General features: G+C 41.4%; 1 protein-coding gene across 2 annotated transcripts; it reads left to right on the forward strand.

Moving 5' to 3' along the window:
• The first annotated feature begins 9,228 nt into the window (after window positions 1-9,228).
• On the forward strand, window positions 9,229-14,459 carry DEFB116 (defensin beta 116). Of its 2 annotated transcripts, none has more exons than XM_003983665.4 (2): window positions 9,229-9,295; window positions 14,137-14,459. In XM_003983665.4, the coding sequence occupies exons 1-2, from the start codon at window positions 9,229-9,231 to the stop codon at window positions 14,373-14,375; spliced, it is 306 nt and encodes a 101-aa protein (XP_003983714.1). In that variant the 3' UTR covers window positions 14,376-14,459. The 2 variants fall into 2 exon arrangements, 1 of the variants encoding a protein (XP_003983714.1); XR_002154592.2 differs by lacking the exon at window positions 9,229-9,295 and adding an exon at window positions 9,989-10,159.
• The last annotated feature ends 2,918 nt before the right edge of the window (window positions 14,460-17,377 follow it).

Here is a 17,377-nt window from a genome sequence, read left to right on the forward strand (position 1 = left end):
TGTTTGAATGATATTGCTGGTTAGAAGGCACGAAAAGCTATGTATGCGTAGAATTGGGGTATGGGAATAATCTCATGGGGTAATCCCCATATTCCTATGGTGCTTTTCTTAGCTCTCCTTGATTTCCAGTTTTCCAATCTGGGGGAGTTGCACATATCTGAAACTGTGAATAGGAGTCCCTGGACAGAAGTAACAAAACTTCAATTTCCCCAGTCCAAACCTTAGTAGACACTTTTGTGCAAATTCATTTCCTTCAGATAGCTCGTCTCATCTGATATAAATTCTGCAAGGAATTACATAAATTGTTGGGGCAACTGCAATGACTCTAATAAACTAGCAATCCGTTTCCATGTGATATTTTAGTTCTCGCCGATATTAGAAAGACTTTCTTCATCCAAATAGTATGCAGGCCTCACACACATATTTACTGTCAGTGGAGGTATTCACTTTAAGACCGGTGGCCTGGGGCGCCTGCGTGGCGCAGTCGGTTAAGCGTCCGACTTCAGCCAGGTCACAATCTCGCGGTCCGTGAGTTCGAGCCCCACATCAGGCTCTGGGCTGATGGCTCAGAGCCTGGAGCCTGTTTCCGATTCTGTGTCTCCCTCTCTCTCTGCCCCTCCCCCGTTCATGCTCTGTCTCTCTCTGTCCCAAAAATAAATAAACGTTGAAAAAAAAATTAAAAAAAAAAAAAAAAAGATAAAGACTGGTGGCTAATGTAGAGCTCGCATTTACAGCTATGAGTGCGGCTGGTTGGCTGATGTTATGTTTGTGACAACATAGCCTCTAAAATCTCGTGAGGAGTGACTATTGCATAATATGCTTTTATATTTCCCCATGTGTCTCTCATATGGGTTTATTAGTGAACTGTATTAAGTCAGCATTGGGAATAGAAATACTAGCTATGGCAGCCTGAGGATGAGTATCTTCTATTCACGGCAAGGCAGTCACGTTCACTTCTCATTTTGGATCTGGCCACTGAACAGCTAGGTCAAAAAGTTACACCTGACTCGAATAGCATTAGCAGTAGACAAACTCTGTACCCATTAAACACGAACTCCCCTCCCCACTCTCCCCTTCTCCCCTTCTCCCCACCTCCCCACCCCCTGAAAGTAAAAGTAATCACTTTACTTTTTGTCTCTATGAGTTTGACTACTCTAGTATGTAAGTGGGAACATACAATATTTGTCCTCTTGTGACTGGCTTAATTCACTAACCATAATATCTTCAAGATTCATTCATGTTGTAGCATGTGTCAGAATTTCTATCCTTCTTTAAGACTGAATAATATGCCATTGTATGTATACATAACATTTTGTTTATCCCACCTTTTGGCTGTTGTGAATAATACTGCTATGAACATGAGTGTACAAACATCTGTTTGGATCCATGCTTTCTTTTTTTTTTTTTTTTTTTTGAAGTATATTGGAATTGCTGGATCATATGGTAATGCTATGCTTAACTTTCTGAGGAGTCACCATATTGTTTTCCATAGGACTGCACCATTTTACATTCCCGTCAGCAGCGTATAAAGTTCCAATCTTATCATTGCCAACATTTGTTATTTTCATTTTTTAAAAATGAAATCCTGAGGGGGTGGGGGAGAGGGGAAAATGGGTGATGGGCATTGAGGAGGGCACTTGTTGGGATGAGCACTGGGTGTTGTGTGTAAGCAATGAATCACGGAATCTACCCCCAAAACCAAGAGCACACTGTATACGCTGTATGTTAGCCAACTTGACGATAAATTATGTTTAAAAAAAATAGACATGGTTGTATGTTTTCCCCTAGGAATACCTAGTGGTGACAAGTAAGGGCTGCAGGATACAATAGGATGTAGTCCATTTTTCTAAATGGAGGGGGAAAAAAAATCAAGGCGGCTAGCTTGGTAGAACAACCAAAAATAGAAATCGAGGAATGAAACAAAACTAGAAAACATATTTATAACTCTGTATGGCTAGTTGAAGAGAGGAAATTTTAAACGATGAGAAAAAATTGTTTGAGGGAGAGTTAACTATCCAGTTCGTAGCAGACAGCATTAAGAAGATCTTCATGAACATCTCACCAGAGCAACGATCCAGATTGCCCATCTTTGAAGACACTAAGTACAGATCTGAGAACTCGCTCGCTATCAGATTTGAACTACTCAGCTCAGAGATGGGCCGCTGGGAAAAAAAAGGCATCATTTCATCGTTTCATCACAATGAGGTCATCACCATCGCCACGTGTCATCACAGAGCTTTCGGAGTGAATGTAGTCACACACCATCCAACTTCTGTTATGTGGACAGGCGTGTCTCTACACAGACAGGGCCACCATTTGAGAGTAAACGCTTTTGTTTCAAAAGTTGAAAAAAAAAGTAATAAAAATAAAACCACTCTTATGGGTATGAAGTGATAGCTTATTGTGGGTTTGATTTGTATCTCCCTACTGATTTGTGATTTTGAGCCTCTTTTCATGTGCTCTTGGTCATTTGTATATCTTCTTTGGAAAAATGTCCATTCAAGTTCTCTGCGCATTTTTATTTTTATTTTTTTATTAAAAAAAATGTTTTAACGATTATTTATTATTGAGAGACAAAGAGAGACAAACAAAGCATGAGCATGGGAGGGGCCGAGAGACGGGGAGACACAGAATCTGAAGCAGGCTCCAGGCTCTGAGCTGTCAGCACAGAGCCCGACAGAGGGCTCGAACTCACAAACCGAGAGATCATGACCTGAGCCGAAGTCGGACGCTCAACCAACTAAGCCAGCCAGGTGCCCCACTCTTTGCCCATTTTTAAATCAGGGATCTGTTGAGTTGTAGGAGTTCTATAGATAATCCGGATATTACTACTCTATGCTTTATTAATATCCTTACCAGATACATGATTTGCAAATATTTTCTCTCACTTCATGGGTTAGCTTTTCAATTTTTAATAATAATTCGATGCAAAAAAGTTTTGCATTTTGATCAAGTCCAACATACCTACTTTTCTATCATTATCTGTGCTTTTGCTGTCATATCCAAAAACAATCATCGCACATTCCAATGTCACGAAGCTTTCTCCCTGTTTTCTTCCAAGAATTTCGTAGTTCTAGTTCCTATACCTAGGTATTTCATCAGTTTTGAATTTTTGCATATGTAAAGGGTGGGGCTAACTTACTTTTTCTGCTTTGCATATCGATATCTAGTTTTCCCCACGCCATTTATTGAGAAAACGATTCTTTCCGCCATTGAACAGTCTTGACACCCTTGTCAAAAATTACCCGAGCATACACATGAGGATACCTTTCTGGGCTTTCTATTCTGTTCAATTGGTCTATAAGTCTGTGATGTTAGTAATGCACTGCTTTGTAGCTCTGTAGCAAGTTCTAAAATCAGAAAGTATGAGGCTTCCAACTTTGCTCTTTTTTGAGATTATTTTTGGTAGTTCAGGGTTTCTTAAGATTCCATATGAAATTTAGAATGCATATTTCTTTTTTTTTTTTTAATTGCTGGAACTTGGATAAAGATTGCATTGTGTCTGTAGATCACTTTGGGTAGTACATAGACATGGGTGTCTTCTGTCTTCTTTATTTATTTTTGTCTTCTTTAGTTCTTTAGACATGGTGTCTTCCCTTGTTTGGACTTATTTAAATAAAATAGCTTATTTAAAGCCTTTGTCTACAAGATTCAATGTATGGGCTTCCCCTAGAACACTTGTTATTGATTGTTTTTTCCCATGTATGAGTCATACTTCCTTGTTTCTTTGCATGCGTGAATACGTCAGAGTTTTTCAAAGCCCATATGGACATCTCACTCTCCAGCCTTTCCTCTGAAGCTGTTTGATTAATCTATTTTTTCCCTCAACTGTTATTTATCTCCTCAGGCAGCTCTGACTAAAATATATGCCTGTAATTTTTTTCTTTTTGACAAATGGCCCCTCGTAGGGTCTTTAGCAGTCAGTTCTGAGTCAAGTGAAATAAAGTCAAGTCTTTCTTTTTTTTTTTTAAACTCATTTTTTTTTAATTTTTTTTTTAACATTTATTTATTTTTGAGACAGAGAGAGACAGAGCATGAACGGGGGAGGGGCAGAGAGAGAGGGAAACACAGAACCGGAAGCAGGCTCCAGGCTCTGAGCCATCAGCCCAGAGCCCGACGCGGGGCTCGAACTCACGGACCGCGAGATCGTGACCTGAGCCTAAGTCAGACGCTCAACCGACTGAGCCACCCAGGCGCCCCTAAAGTCAAGTCTTTCAAACCACTTTTCCAGGGAGCCACCAGACACATCAAATAATGACAGTTCTTTGTGAATAAGGTCGGTTCTGTTCTTTCCAGAACTAAGAATGCAGGCTATCACTTTCAAGACTCTGAGTTTGGGAGTGGGAGATGATACTGGGGTAAAGGAAAATGCTAGAAAACTCACTGTCTCACTGTGTCTGCCTTTTTTCTTAAATAAGTGCTCTGAGGCAGTTAACAAGCCTTCGGTTAATTTTCAGAGTTCTAACAAAGTTGATTCTGACCATTTTGCCTGTGTTCTCATTGCTTTTATGGAGAGGTGAAATTTCAGCATTCTTGACTCCACCCTTTTTACTAGTGTCAGTCTAGACCTTTTACATTTATGGTAATTATTGGGGCTTAAGTGTTCCAGTTTTTGCTATTTGTTTTCTGTTTGTTTCCACGCTTTCTCTTTTCTAAACTACCTGTGTGTTATTTCAACGATGTTTAGGATTGATCTAGTTTTGCTTATAGTGTTTTTTCTTTAAAAAAAATTTTTTTAATGTTTATTTATTTTTGACAGAGAGAGAGAGACAGAGCATAAGCATGAGGGGCAGAGAGAGAGGGAGACACAGAATCCAAAGCAGGCTCCAGGCTGTTAGCACAGAGCCCGATGCGGGGCTCGAACTCACAGACCGCGAGATATGACCCGAGCCGAAGTTGGATGCTCAACCAACTGAGCCACCCAGGCGCCCCTAGTGTTTTTTTCTTTTTTTAGCATATTGCTTCATACAGTTTTCACAGTGATTGAAATATACATATTTCATATGTATATTTCATGTTCATATGTATATGAATTTCATGAATGTATTTCATATTTCATATGTATATATACATATATAACTTATCACAAACTGCTGGCGTAAACATCTTACCATTTCAAGTGAAGTGCAGTAATCTTACTTCCATTTAGGTTTCTTTAGTCTTCTCACCTTAAAAAATATAATTGTCTTAATTATTTTCTCTATATGCATTGAGCACTATGTCAAATGACATCATAATTTTTGTTACAACCATCAAATATGATAAGAAACTAATGAGAATTAGAGTGGTCTATTATATTTACCTCTATGTTTACCCATTTTAGTGTTCTTTTTTTTCCTTTCTAAACTTTCAAGCCTTCTTCTCTTATCATTTCCCTTCTGTTTAGCTACTCTTTCAGGGTTGGCTTGCTGTCTACAAGTTCTCTTAGTTTCCCTGTGTCTGAGAATGCCTTTATTTCCTCTCCACTCCTGAAGAACATTTTTGTCCGATACAGAATACATGGTTGACATTGCGTTTCTTTCGCTACATGAGAAATGTTATATCACCTGCTTCTGGCCTCCACAGTTTCAGATGAAAAAATCATTTATCATTCAAATCTATGGTCTACCAAAGGAAGTTAATCTTTAGCTGTTTAAAAGAAATTTTTTTTTAGTATTCAGTTTTCAGAAGTTTGATTGTAATGTGACTAGGCATTGATTCCGTTAGGTTTATCCTATTGGGGATTTTCTTGGCTTCTTAAATCTGTAGGTTTATGCTTTTTCCCAAATTTGGGAGTATTTCAGCCATTATTTCTTCACATACATTTCTCAGTCTCATTCTCTCTCTCCTCTCATCTGGGACTTAGATGATATGGATTTTAGTTATTGTCCCACAGGTGCTCGAGACTTTGTTCGTTTTTTTTTTCAATCTATTTCCCTCTGTTGCTCAGATTGGGTAAATTCTATTGACCTTTCCCTAAATTCACCAATTATGTCATTTGTCATCTCCACTCTACCATTGAATGCCTCCAGTAAATTCTTAAAACTTCAGTAATTATATTTTTCTTGTCTACTATCCAGGTTTTTTCTTTTCTTTTTTAATGTTTTAAATTTTATTTTTGAGGGGCGCCTGGGTGGCTCAGTCGGTTAAGCGTCCGACTTCAGCCAGGTCACGATCTCGCGGTCCGTGAGTTCGAGCCCCGCGTCGGGCTCTGGGCTAATGGCTCAGAGCCTGGAGCCTGTTTCCGATTCTGTGTCTCCCTCTCTCTCTGCCCCTGCCCCGTTCATGCTCTGTCTCTCTCTGTCCCAAAAAATAAATAAATGTTGAAAAAAAAATAAAAAAAAATTTACTTTTGAGAGAGAGAGAGAGAGAGAAAGAGAGAGAGCGCATGAGCAGGGGAGGGGCAGAGAGAGAGGGAGACACAGAATCCAAAGCAGGGTCCAGGCTCTGAGCTGTCAGCACAGAGCTCAACTCGGGGCTCGAACTCACGAACTCCGAGATCATGACCTGAGCCGAAGTCGGACGCTTCATGGACTGAGCCACCAGGCGCCCTATCCAGATGTTTTCTTATAGTTTCTATTTTTGTGTGTGTGCCAAATTTCCTACTTTTTATTTGTTTCAAAACGATTATTAATTGCTTCTTGAAATATTGTATGATGGATGCTTTAAGATTCTTATCAGAAAATCCCACCATCTGATTCATCTTGGTATTGGTGTCTACTCACTGTTTTATTCTGCCATTCATGTTGTTATCTTCCTGTTTCTTGGCAAGAATGAGTTTTAAAAAACTATGTTCTGAAAGTTTTGGATATAATATTCTGAGACTCTGAATTATTCTCCTCCTCCTCCTCCTCCTCTTCCTCCTCCTCCTCCTCCTCCTCCTCCTCCTCCTCCTCCTCCTCTTCCTCCTCCGCCTTCTCCTCTTTCTTCTTCTTAGCAGGAAATCCTCTGCTGAGATCTAGCTTGAAGGCTGGGCACTCGTATATATTTACCCTCCCCTTTGGATCCTGCTGCTACTATCCTGGCAAAGCAGGGTGGGGCAAATGTGAAAGTACTTACACTAGCCCTGACTTACACTACGTTACTCAGTCTCTGTTGATGGTGGATGGAGATACAAGCTCAGCTGCCCCCTGAGCTTAGCGGACGCTACTCCACAAGGGAATCACAGCCACTCCTGCTTCTGCCACTCAGGAGATGAAAGATTACCTCCCCATATGTCCCCACCAACATCACCTGGTGAGGAAGCCTGAGCACTGCTTCTATAGAGAGGGGGTGAACACCATGGGTAGGGGGTGAAAACCTTGTGAAACCATGGGGAAAGGAAGAGTGAGACTTTCCCATTAGTGTTAGGCTGGAGTAGGCGGAGTATTGCCAAGACGGTTTCTGTTGTTAGGCTACCCTTTCCCCAATCCTTTGGCCAGGCATAGGCTTTTCTTTGAGTGTTCCTTTTTTCACTTACCTGTTGATGAACACTTAGGTTGTCTCATGGATACTGTAAATAATGCTGCAATGAACATGGAAGGAAATGCAGTTAGCTCTTTGACATAGTGATTTCATTTCTTTCAGGTGTATATCTAGAGGTGGAATTGCTGAATCATTTGTTTTCCATGATGGTTGTACCGATTTACATTCCCACCAACGGTGCACAAAGGTTCTCTTTTCCCCACATCGTCACTAGCACTTGTTACCGCTTGTCTTTTTGATAATAGTGATTCTAGCAGGTGTGAGGTGATATCTCATGGCTTTGATTTGCATTTCCCTGATGATTAGTGATGTTGAGCACCTGTTCATGTGACGGTTGGCCATCTGAACATCTTCTTTGGAAAAACGTCTACTCAGGTTATTTACCCACTTTTTAATTGGATTATTATTTTTTTTTATTGACTTGTATGAGTTCCTTTTATATTTTGGCTATTAACCCTTTATCAGATATGTGGCTTGCAACATTTTCTCCCATGGTAGGTTGCCTTTTCATTTCTGCTCTGTCTTGAATTCAGTAACTGAAATAGTTACTCTTTCTCTGTTTTTTCAAGTATTACAGTTGCTTTAGTGGGAGGGCTAGTATAACTCCATTTACCTTTGGGAGGACTAGTCCTGTTCCATTTGCCTTGTTGTGGCAAGATGGGGCAATACTATTCTAGACTTTTGCAAAGAGCCTTTTCACTCATTTCCAGATTTCCACTCAAAAGACTGGATCCCACCCATCCATCTTCCACATGATTCACTGGAGTCAGTGTGGCTTCTTCTAAAAAATTCTTTCATTCTCATTTCTCAGGCGATGAGCACTGAATTCCTCAGACTAAACTTATTGTCTTGAATAGTGAATTACTCTCTGATTTTTAGCAGTTGATTCTGTTTTTGCCTTCTCTCTCATTTCTGTCTTTCCACTCCCTGGAAGAACGAAAAACCCCAAAGGCACATACTTTCAGACAGCTATCATTTCTAATCTAGGCTCTATGTCTCATAAGATGGGTGGCTTAGGCATGTTACATCACCTCTTCCAACTTTCTTGTCCTCATCCGTGATGTAGAAAATATTACCTAACCTCACAGTGTTGTCATAAGTGTTCATATCTAGACCACAGTATTCAGTACAGAAACTGACACGTGGTAGACTCATGGTAAATATGAATTGCCATTATTTTTGCCTGATGTCTTTTCCTCCCTTCCCCCAGTTATACTTTCCCCTTCAGTTTTTCTTCCCCATCTTTTCTTTCATCAGTGCCTTCCCCCCAGCCCCCTTCCCTTTCTCCTTCTCTTTTTTCAGTCCATGATGCCGAGGACAGGAATGGACATACAGTAAGTACTTCTGACAGAGGGAGACACTCTACTGTCAGGAGGATAAAGACAAATGTTTAAGGAAGGATTCCTTATTTCTTATAATTATGTATTACTTTCTCACTGCTTGCTTGCTTGAGCCATTCATTCATTCATTCATTCGTTCATTCATTCAAATTGGTCTCACACAAAATGCCAACTGCCTCTAATTTGGCTTTGTTTCTTTCTGGGAAGGAAGGCCCATCTCAACATGGGTGCCGCTGGCACATCTCCCACACTTTCACAGAGTGCCCAGCTGAGACATGTGATGCATGCGATCCTTCTGCCTGGCTGACCTCAGGTATGTCTCATCCCTCTTAGTTCACTGCACACAACCCTGGCCCATTTCCAAAACTAATAAAGGCAGGGCATCGCTCTGCTGCAGTGATCTCTGTTCCGTCCTCTGCACCTGAGCCCTCCATTCTCTCAGGACATGTCAGTCATGAAGCCCTATTTAATGACCATTTCCATCCTCCTGATCCTGGTTCCTAAGACTCCAGGTAACTCAGGCCTCTCTCAAAGGTTCTGGGGTCTTGCGTGTGGTATTGTTATCTTGATGACCTCTGAGATGACTCCCACTCACATATCACAGGCACTAACTAAAGCCTTCCTGGTCTCAGACAGGTTGGGAACGTTACTCCCAAGGTCCATCTCATGTCAAGATCTCCCCTGGTTCCTCTCTGCCAAGACAAATTTAAGAGGTTGTTGCTTCTTCTCTCCTGGGCTAGTGGAGTATCGAAGCATGAGGCATTTTAGGTAGTGCTGTCACTGGGAGGACAGATTGATTCATATGTTTGGTGTGCGAGATTGGATCCAAGCTAGGAGCTATCAGATGAATCAATGGTAGTTTGGGAGAATGAGTTGTGGTGGGGATGGTATATGACCTTAGAGAGAGAGTAATATTAGAAAAATGAGTGGGCATGAGGAGGGGGTAAGCAATTCTGTTTATAGGATTGGTCTGGATTGATGTTCTGGTGTAGTCTGGAGAGGGAAGGCTATTTTTGCTGAATGGAGCTGAGGGTGGAGTTGGGTAGGACTGAAAGTTAGGGTGAAGCTGGTGGTGGGGTTGTGTTTTGGATTAATGCTGTGAATTGGGTTGGGTGGCTTGGCTAGTATCCTGTTTGTGTTAAATTTTATAACTGAGCCTTAGGTGGTTAGAGAAGAGACAGAGCTGCAAGTTGGAGTTAGCTGTTTGTTCAAGTAGGTGTGTTATTCAAGCTGGGCATATGTGGGGTGTGTCCAGGCAGGGGTTGGCTTAGCCTGAGTTTGGGGGGTGATTAAGCTTGAGTAAGACAGTTGCATTCATCAGAGCAGAGCCGTGGCTGTTGAAATGGGGAGAGTGAATGCTGAGTGAAAAATATCTGGTAACTATTTTCAAATTCTTGAAAAAGTTTCTTGGGTGTGATTGGTGGGGGGGGGGGGGGGGAGCACTGAAAAGCAATAAATATAACCGTAGGCAGTGAGGAAAAATGAAACTGGGAGGCTGGACTGTCCTTAAGTGGCTCTCCTTAAACTTTGACATGTACAGAAAGACACGGCAATAATCTCATCCCAGCCCCACAGAGAGCCAAGGTTGTCTCTTTTCTTGGGACTGAACTCAGAATTACTGTTTTCTCCTCCCTCTCGAGAGTTACTTCTCTTTCCCCTTCCCACCTGCTCCCTACTTCACTTTCTCCTACCCCTTATTTCGCACTCTGTTTCATCCTCTTCACCTGAGAGACACTTGTCCTCATGCTCCGTAAAGTTCAGTTCCCATGTTAGAACAGTGGTAAAAACCACAGGTAAGTTTGCAGATAACAACAAAGGAAGACAAGTATTCCATGCTTCACAAGTTGTACATAGTGTTGCCTCCCTAATAACTATTTGATACTTTCACCTGGCAGTTCACGGGCAGGAACTGTTCCGGACAAACTTTTCTGGGGTAACCAAAGTCATTTTTTTCCTTTCATCACCCCAAAACATATACTTAGGAAATTAATGTGTTTGAAAGCCGAGACTCTGTCTTTGCAACTTATGTATTCCTAGTATTGAGGTGAGTGCTTTGCACAGAGTACGTTTATTGAATGAATTAATGAATACCTATAAATGACTTATGCCTAATATATAAATATATATTCTATATTTTATATATTATATATTTATTAAATATATAACATATATAAATTTATAAATATATATAAATTTTTATAGATTAAAATTTTGTAAATTTAATATATATATTTATATATTTATATTAATTTATAATATATTTATTTTAATAAATAAAATATTTATTAATATAATTCATATATAAATATTTAATAAATATAAATTTAATATATAATTTTATAATTAAATTTTATAATTAAATAAATTTTATAATTAAAATTAATCTATAAAATTAAAATTTTATATATTAAAATTTATATATTTATATATATTTAAATATTTATTTATATATTTATAAAATATTTATATATTTTATATACATATATATATTATATATATAAAGAGCCTTACAAGTTGGGTGGGGAAGGATCATGTTTGGGGTGCACAGGTGGCAAAGAAATCATGTACAACATTGCTTTTGGCTGTGTATGGAACTGTTAGAGTCTAGAGCGTATGTTTTGTTTTTTGATTTATGATATTTTAATTTGCCCTTAATACAAGTCCAAAGTCGGTGAATGAGCCGGGCCATGTCTATGGGCGGATGCGAGAAGGTCAGGCAGGGTTGTAGATCTCACTTCAGGCAGGAGCCCGTATTTTCTGGGAAACTCATGCACAGCACCCCTCCTCTGGCCTCTTCTCAGACCTGTCAAGTCAGAATCTCTAGAGACTTGATGTGAGTATACTTAACAACTCCCCAAGTTATTATAAAGTATGACCCATCTTATTAACCTCCTCCTTCACAAACACAGTTGAGATTTCCTGATCTGGTGCAAACTCTCTCATTCCCATTTCTGACATGGGGAGACTGGGTACAGAGTACAGAGGGTCAGAGGCAAAGCTGATATTTAAAAGCAGATCTTTAACTTCAATTTGGAGATGGAAGGATGATCGAAGGTGACATTAAATGAACGTGGATATTACAATTTGAAATGGCAGGGAACTATATAGGGTTAGCATAGCTGCAGGATTGAGAAACTAGAAATATCTATAACAAAACCTTTGTTTGTTTAGCCACTGTAAGCAGAATCCTCCTGGGTCTGCCTTGACCTGCTTCCCATGTGGAGAGTGAGGGAAAGGCAGCTTGCCTGATCCTCATTCCTGCTATCTGTGTTCCTATCCATCTTCTGGTGATGGAGGTGACCTTGGGTGCCCTGGCTCCCATCCACTGGATTTGGGAGAAGATAAAAGTCCACCAGTTCAAATATTAGCCAGAAGAGTGTGAGTATCACTCTAGTGGGGCCCTGCAGACCTCCTCCTTTTGTAAGTAGGAAGAGAGGGAGGGGTTCCGTGATGAGGGCAAGGATTAAAGTAGGAAATGCAGCGGTACCCTGATGTTGGAACATGGATGAAGGGGCGCCATTTTTTACCTCCTTGTTCTGGTTAACCAGCAGGCTGGCTGATGCCGCAGCAATTGCGTGCCTTCCATGGGCTGGAGTGCCAATTTCTGGGGAAGTCTCTATATATATCAGTGCCCAGATGCTATGGGATGTCTGCCATTAAGACAGAGTACTTTATACTTTCTTTCCCCTCACATTATCTGACTTCACCTAGACTTGGGACATCCTGCTTTCTGTGGACACAAAATTAACAGAATGTTCTTTTTGCCAGGCAGAAAACAATGTCAAATTTGCTTGTCCAATTTTTATTAATGTGGGTGGGCACTGGAGACCTCTGTGTGCTTAGCACTGAGTACGTGGCCTGGCACAGAGTGAGTGCTGATAAATGGATGTGAAATGAGGGGATGGGTGGGTGGTTGAAAAGGTTCTTGAATGTGAAGCTATGGAGTCTGGACTATCTATTGATAGCTGAAGAAGTCCTTATGCCTAAAGACATCACGCAGGAAGACGCCACCCTGTCCTAGAAATCCTCTCATAGAGGGAGGCAATGTCACACAGAGAGGAAAGAGCATGGGCTTAGTATCAAATAGAGAAGCATTGAATCCCAGGCCAGGTCAAGTGCAACGCCGTAGAAATGTGGACAGAACAAGATTTCTCTTTGAGCTTCAATGTCTTCATCTAAAGAATAGCAGTAACAATAAGCTTTTATGAAGGTTCAATGAGATATCATTTGTAAAATGCCTGACACTTGGTTGAAGCCGGACGTATGATATGGCTGTTAGTACTGTTTTCTTTCTAACGTTTATTTATTTTTGAGACAGAGAGAGACAGAGCATGAACGGGGGAGGGTCAGAGAGAGAGGGAGACACAGAATCCGGAGCAGGCTCCAGGCTCCGAGCTGACAGCACAGAGCCCGACGTGGGGCTTGAACTCACGGACCGCGAGATCATGACCTGAGCCGAAGTCGGCCGCCCAACCGACTGAGCCACCCAGGCGCCCCTGTTTTCTTTCTAATGGCTCCTTTGCCTTTGAAAGTTGTAATAAGTAACTAAATCTATTGATGACTGGCATTTATAGAAAGCTGAGTGAGTGTCAGGAACTTTGTCACTGGGGTATTTCCAGCCGAGGAGCCCATGTACACGTGCACGTATTTGGATGGCTGATATATAGCTATCGGTGGTCAGTGAGGGGCTTTAGCCATTTGTGGAAAGCGCGTGGCAGAGGTTTGTACAGTGAGCACATGTGTATATGCTCAATATATGTGTGAATGCCGACGTGTGCACTCGTGCCTGTGCGTGTGCTCCAGCGTGTGCTCCCCAGGTACAAGCAGCATCTGTTTCTGTGGGGCCAAGGTACAAAGAGAAACGTGCGTGGTACGTGTTTGCTCAAATGCTTCAAAGGACAAAGGCGCGCAGGGGCTGGAATGTGCGTGCCCTGCACGCCCCTGACGGAGCTCTGCGTGAGAAGCGAACCTCTGTACGGACACTTGAGAACACATCCAGTGTGTGCCCCTGAAACCCTGGACCCTCAGGAAAAGCCTTTCATATCAGCAACAGTGTCTAATATTTAATTACTTCTTACTATGTGCCAGCTACTTTTCTGAGCACGCTACATATGCTAATCTAACATCACAAACGTTGTTACACCCATTGTGAAAACAATGCAACGGTGGGCTAGCCAACCAAAGTATCTGGCTAAAGGATGACGAGTTATAATGACGGAACCCGCATTTGAACCAAGGTGGTTTTGACTCCGGATCCTGTTAATACTCTCAGGGCTTGTTCTCTCGAAATCATGCTTCCCCACTCCTGTTATCACTGCTGCAAGGACACTAAACATGGCTATGTTTTCCCCAGGTGACCTGTTCAGATCCTACTATGGCAACAGCCAAGAGCCTTGGATTCCATGCCAGCTGTACCATGGCAGGTGCAGAAACACCTGCAGAAAAAATGAAATTCAATACTTAACCTGCCCAAGTGATCAAAAGTGCTGCCTGAAACTGTCTGTGAAGATAGCCCGTTCTAACAATGTGAAGGATTATGACTCCGACTCCAACCTGTCAGTTACAAACATTTCAAGCTACTCTAAAATTTGAACATCACCAACCATACCACCTCCCCCCGGAGTAATTCTTCCCTCATTCTGGAACACCCTCTCCATAAAAACGCATTCCTTCTCACGTGTGTGTGTCTTTCGTCTGTGAGCCGTCATCATTGGACAGGGGAAGGTTAGGCAGGAGCTGGGGAGCAACAGAGTACTGGAAAGGACACTGGCCAAGAAAGCAAATAGGATCCGAGAGTAGCTCGGTAGATGTTGAGGTAGATGTTGAGGGTGCCAAGGAAGGGAGGAAATCACATTTCGGCTCTGCTTTGGTACCACCAAGAGGGCTGTGATTCATTCTTAGGCAGCAGGGGGAAGGTGACGACTGTATTGAGCCTGGATTATCCAGTGAATATGTAGGGGAGATCACTGAGTCCTCTGGGTAAAACGTCGTTAAGATTACGACGAGGACAAGACGGTTGTCTTTGATATCCAGACAACCATCCTGGCCTGTTTGGTATGATGTGGTGTCCTCAGGAAGGACCAGAACCAGACAGATGGATGACGAGGACTGAGTATAGGAATCTGTTGGACAAATTCGGGCAACATTTCCTGAGAGGTAGAGGTGTTGGAAAGTGGACCAAGCAGGGTTGTCCCTGAGCATTCTTCTGGTTTCGAGTCTGGAGGACCATTTCTGGGTGTGAGACAGAGGTGGTTGTGGTCATGGTGAGAGAAAGGGAATTGAAACAGAAGCTGGATACTGGACTTGATAATCTTTAAGATTCCTTTCATTCCTGAGAATGTAGGGATATTAACTTTCCACTCCAAACTTAGTCACAACTAATAGTTGGACATACTATGGAATTATCATTGTGTTATGTAGACTCCTTTTCCATGGCTAATGCTTCATCTCTCCCCCTCTTTGGATTGAAACTTCTAGAAGTTTGAGTCTGGATTATTTTAATAATAATTTAATAATCTTCATAATGTTTCCCATTATTAGACAAATGACAATTTCAGCCCAGATGGACCAAAGGCCATGCACTCACTAAGTGACCAATTTATACAGCTGGATTTTAATTTTCATGGAACTTAGAAGTCTGGTGGGAAATCTTCACTTGATCTTAGCCAAAAGGCCGAGAAGCGATAGGTGGGAAATCTTAATGACGTTTATGTCTTTGAGATCCACTGACATTCAGACGTGTTTGTCAGACAGGGGATAGGGGCTTGACAGAAGCCAGGTTTCAAGAAGGGAGGCAGAAATTTTCTGGAATAAGTAGCATGATTGGACACAACTTTTAATATTTAAAAGAATATATTGGTCCCAGGTTCAGCACAGGAGTAATATTTCAGACTTTCTACTTCAGAAGTTTTTGTAAAGGGAAAATGGTTGTGGAATTCTAGGCTTAAAGCGGATTCCCATTTCCTTGGTGTCTCCATGTCTTCAAGAAAGGAACATGTATATGGAGTCAGAAGGGTTTGTTCTCTGTTCCCCATCACTGCTCAGAAGCTGTGTGATCTTGGGCGAGTTCTATATTTACATGTTCAACCCAGACAACATCTCTGAGGCCCAGACCCCCATATTGAATTATGTATTTGCTAGGTTATCATGGATTTCTCAGCTCTCTCAGATTCAAGTGTCCTAAACTGAATTTCCACCCTGTTTGCCTGGCTTTTCTCTGGTCTTCCCTTTTGAGTAATCGACACCTACCATTCATCCCATTGCTCAACTCAGAAACTTGGGAATCATTCTAGATCCACCCATTCATCTCAAGTCACCATGTCCAAACCATTAACATGTGCTTTTGGTTCCAACTCAAACTGATCTCCATTTAATGATGAAGCCAGCTTTTGCATAACCAAAAGGAGAGGGTTCACTATTTCCTTAAAGTGAAAAATCTTAACTAATCAAGAAATCCTTCATGTTTTAGTCCCTTGAATGTACATTTTTTTTTTTTACTCTTTTAGGGATCTGCAATGCCATCCACCTTTGCTTTTCTCAACAAGTAATTTCCTTTGTTCAAATGTGTATTTGTCTGTATTTTGATCGTTATTAGCATCCTTATCAAATAGTGTCTTTGATGTTTGCTATTTCATAAGGTCCACCATCAGCTTCTTCTTCATTGTTCCTTCTCCGGTTTCACTTTCTCCACTGCTCATCGACACAAGTCTTACAAGGATTTTTTAGGTATATTAAGTTATAAAAGAAAGCCTGTGATTTTGATGTGTTAAAGAGGGTAGAGAGTGATTCCCAGCCTCTGCCTGATGGGTATTCTTCTTCCTTCCTAAAAAAACAAATCTAATAAATGGCAGACATTTATTTTAAACTTTTGAGTCTGGTCATTCTTGCCCAACAGGTTGGTGTGGTTTGTAAGATCTGAGGAAGGGTGGAGGTGGAGTGTAGGATGAGGACTGAATTTACACACAGTCTTAACTCTCAGATCCTCCTCTGTATCTCCCCTCTGTGGCTGTGGCCTGGAGATTCCATGGCTCCATGCCTGAGTTCAGAAATGCTTTGTATTTCAGGTAGGGACTATAATCTGAGTTCAACCACGTAGTTTTGCTGGTCTGTTAACCCTTACCACCAATAACTGAGAAAACTCGGGTCTACTGTTTTTTAGGTGAGACTCTATTCAGTGGGGTTCTCAGTCAAATGGTTAAAAAGAAAGTCTCATCTCTAATCTCTGTTTAGCTTGTTTTAAATAAGCATAACTTAAAAAATTTTTTTTCAACGTTTATTTATTTTTGGGACAGAGAGAGACAGAGCATGAACGGGGGAGGAGCAGAGAGAGAGGGAGACACAGAATCGGAAACAGGCTCCAGGCTCCGAGCCATCAGCCCAGAGCCCGACGCGGGGCTCGAACTCCCAGACCGTGAGATCGTGACCTGGCTGAAGTCGGACGCTTAACCGACTGCGCCACCCAGGCGCCCCAGCATAACTTTAAATATAGCATGACTATAGCATAACTTAGTATAATGTGGAATTGGTGACCGGAGATTTATCTCCAAACTAGTATTGTTTTCCTGCTTCATTCTTATGCTAGGATGTTCCAAAAT

This window comes from Felis catus, chromosome A3, assembly GCF_018350175.1.
Source record: "Felis catus isolate Fca126 chromosome A3, F.catus_Fca126_mat1.0, whole genome shotgun sequence".
In the NCBI taxonomy this organism is placed as follows: domain Eukaryota; kingdom Metazoa; phylum Chordata; class Mammalia; order Carnivora; family Felidae; genus Felis; species Felis catus.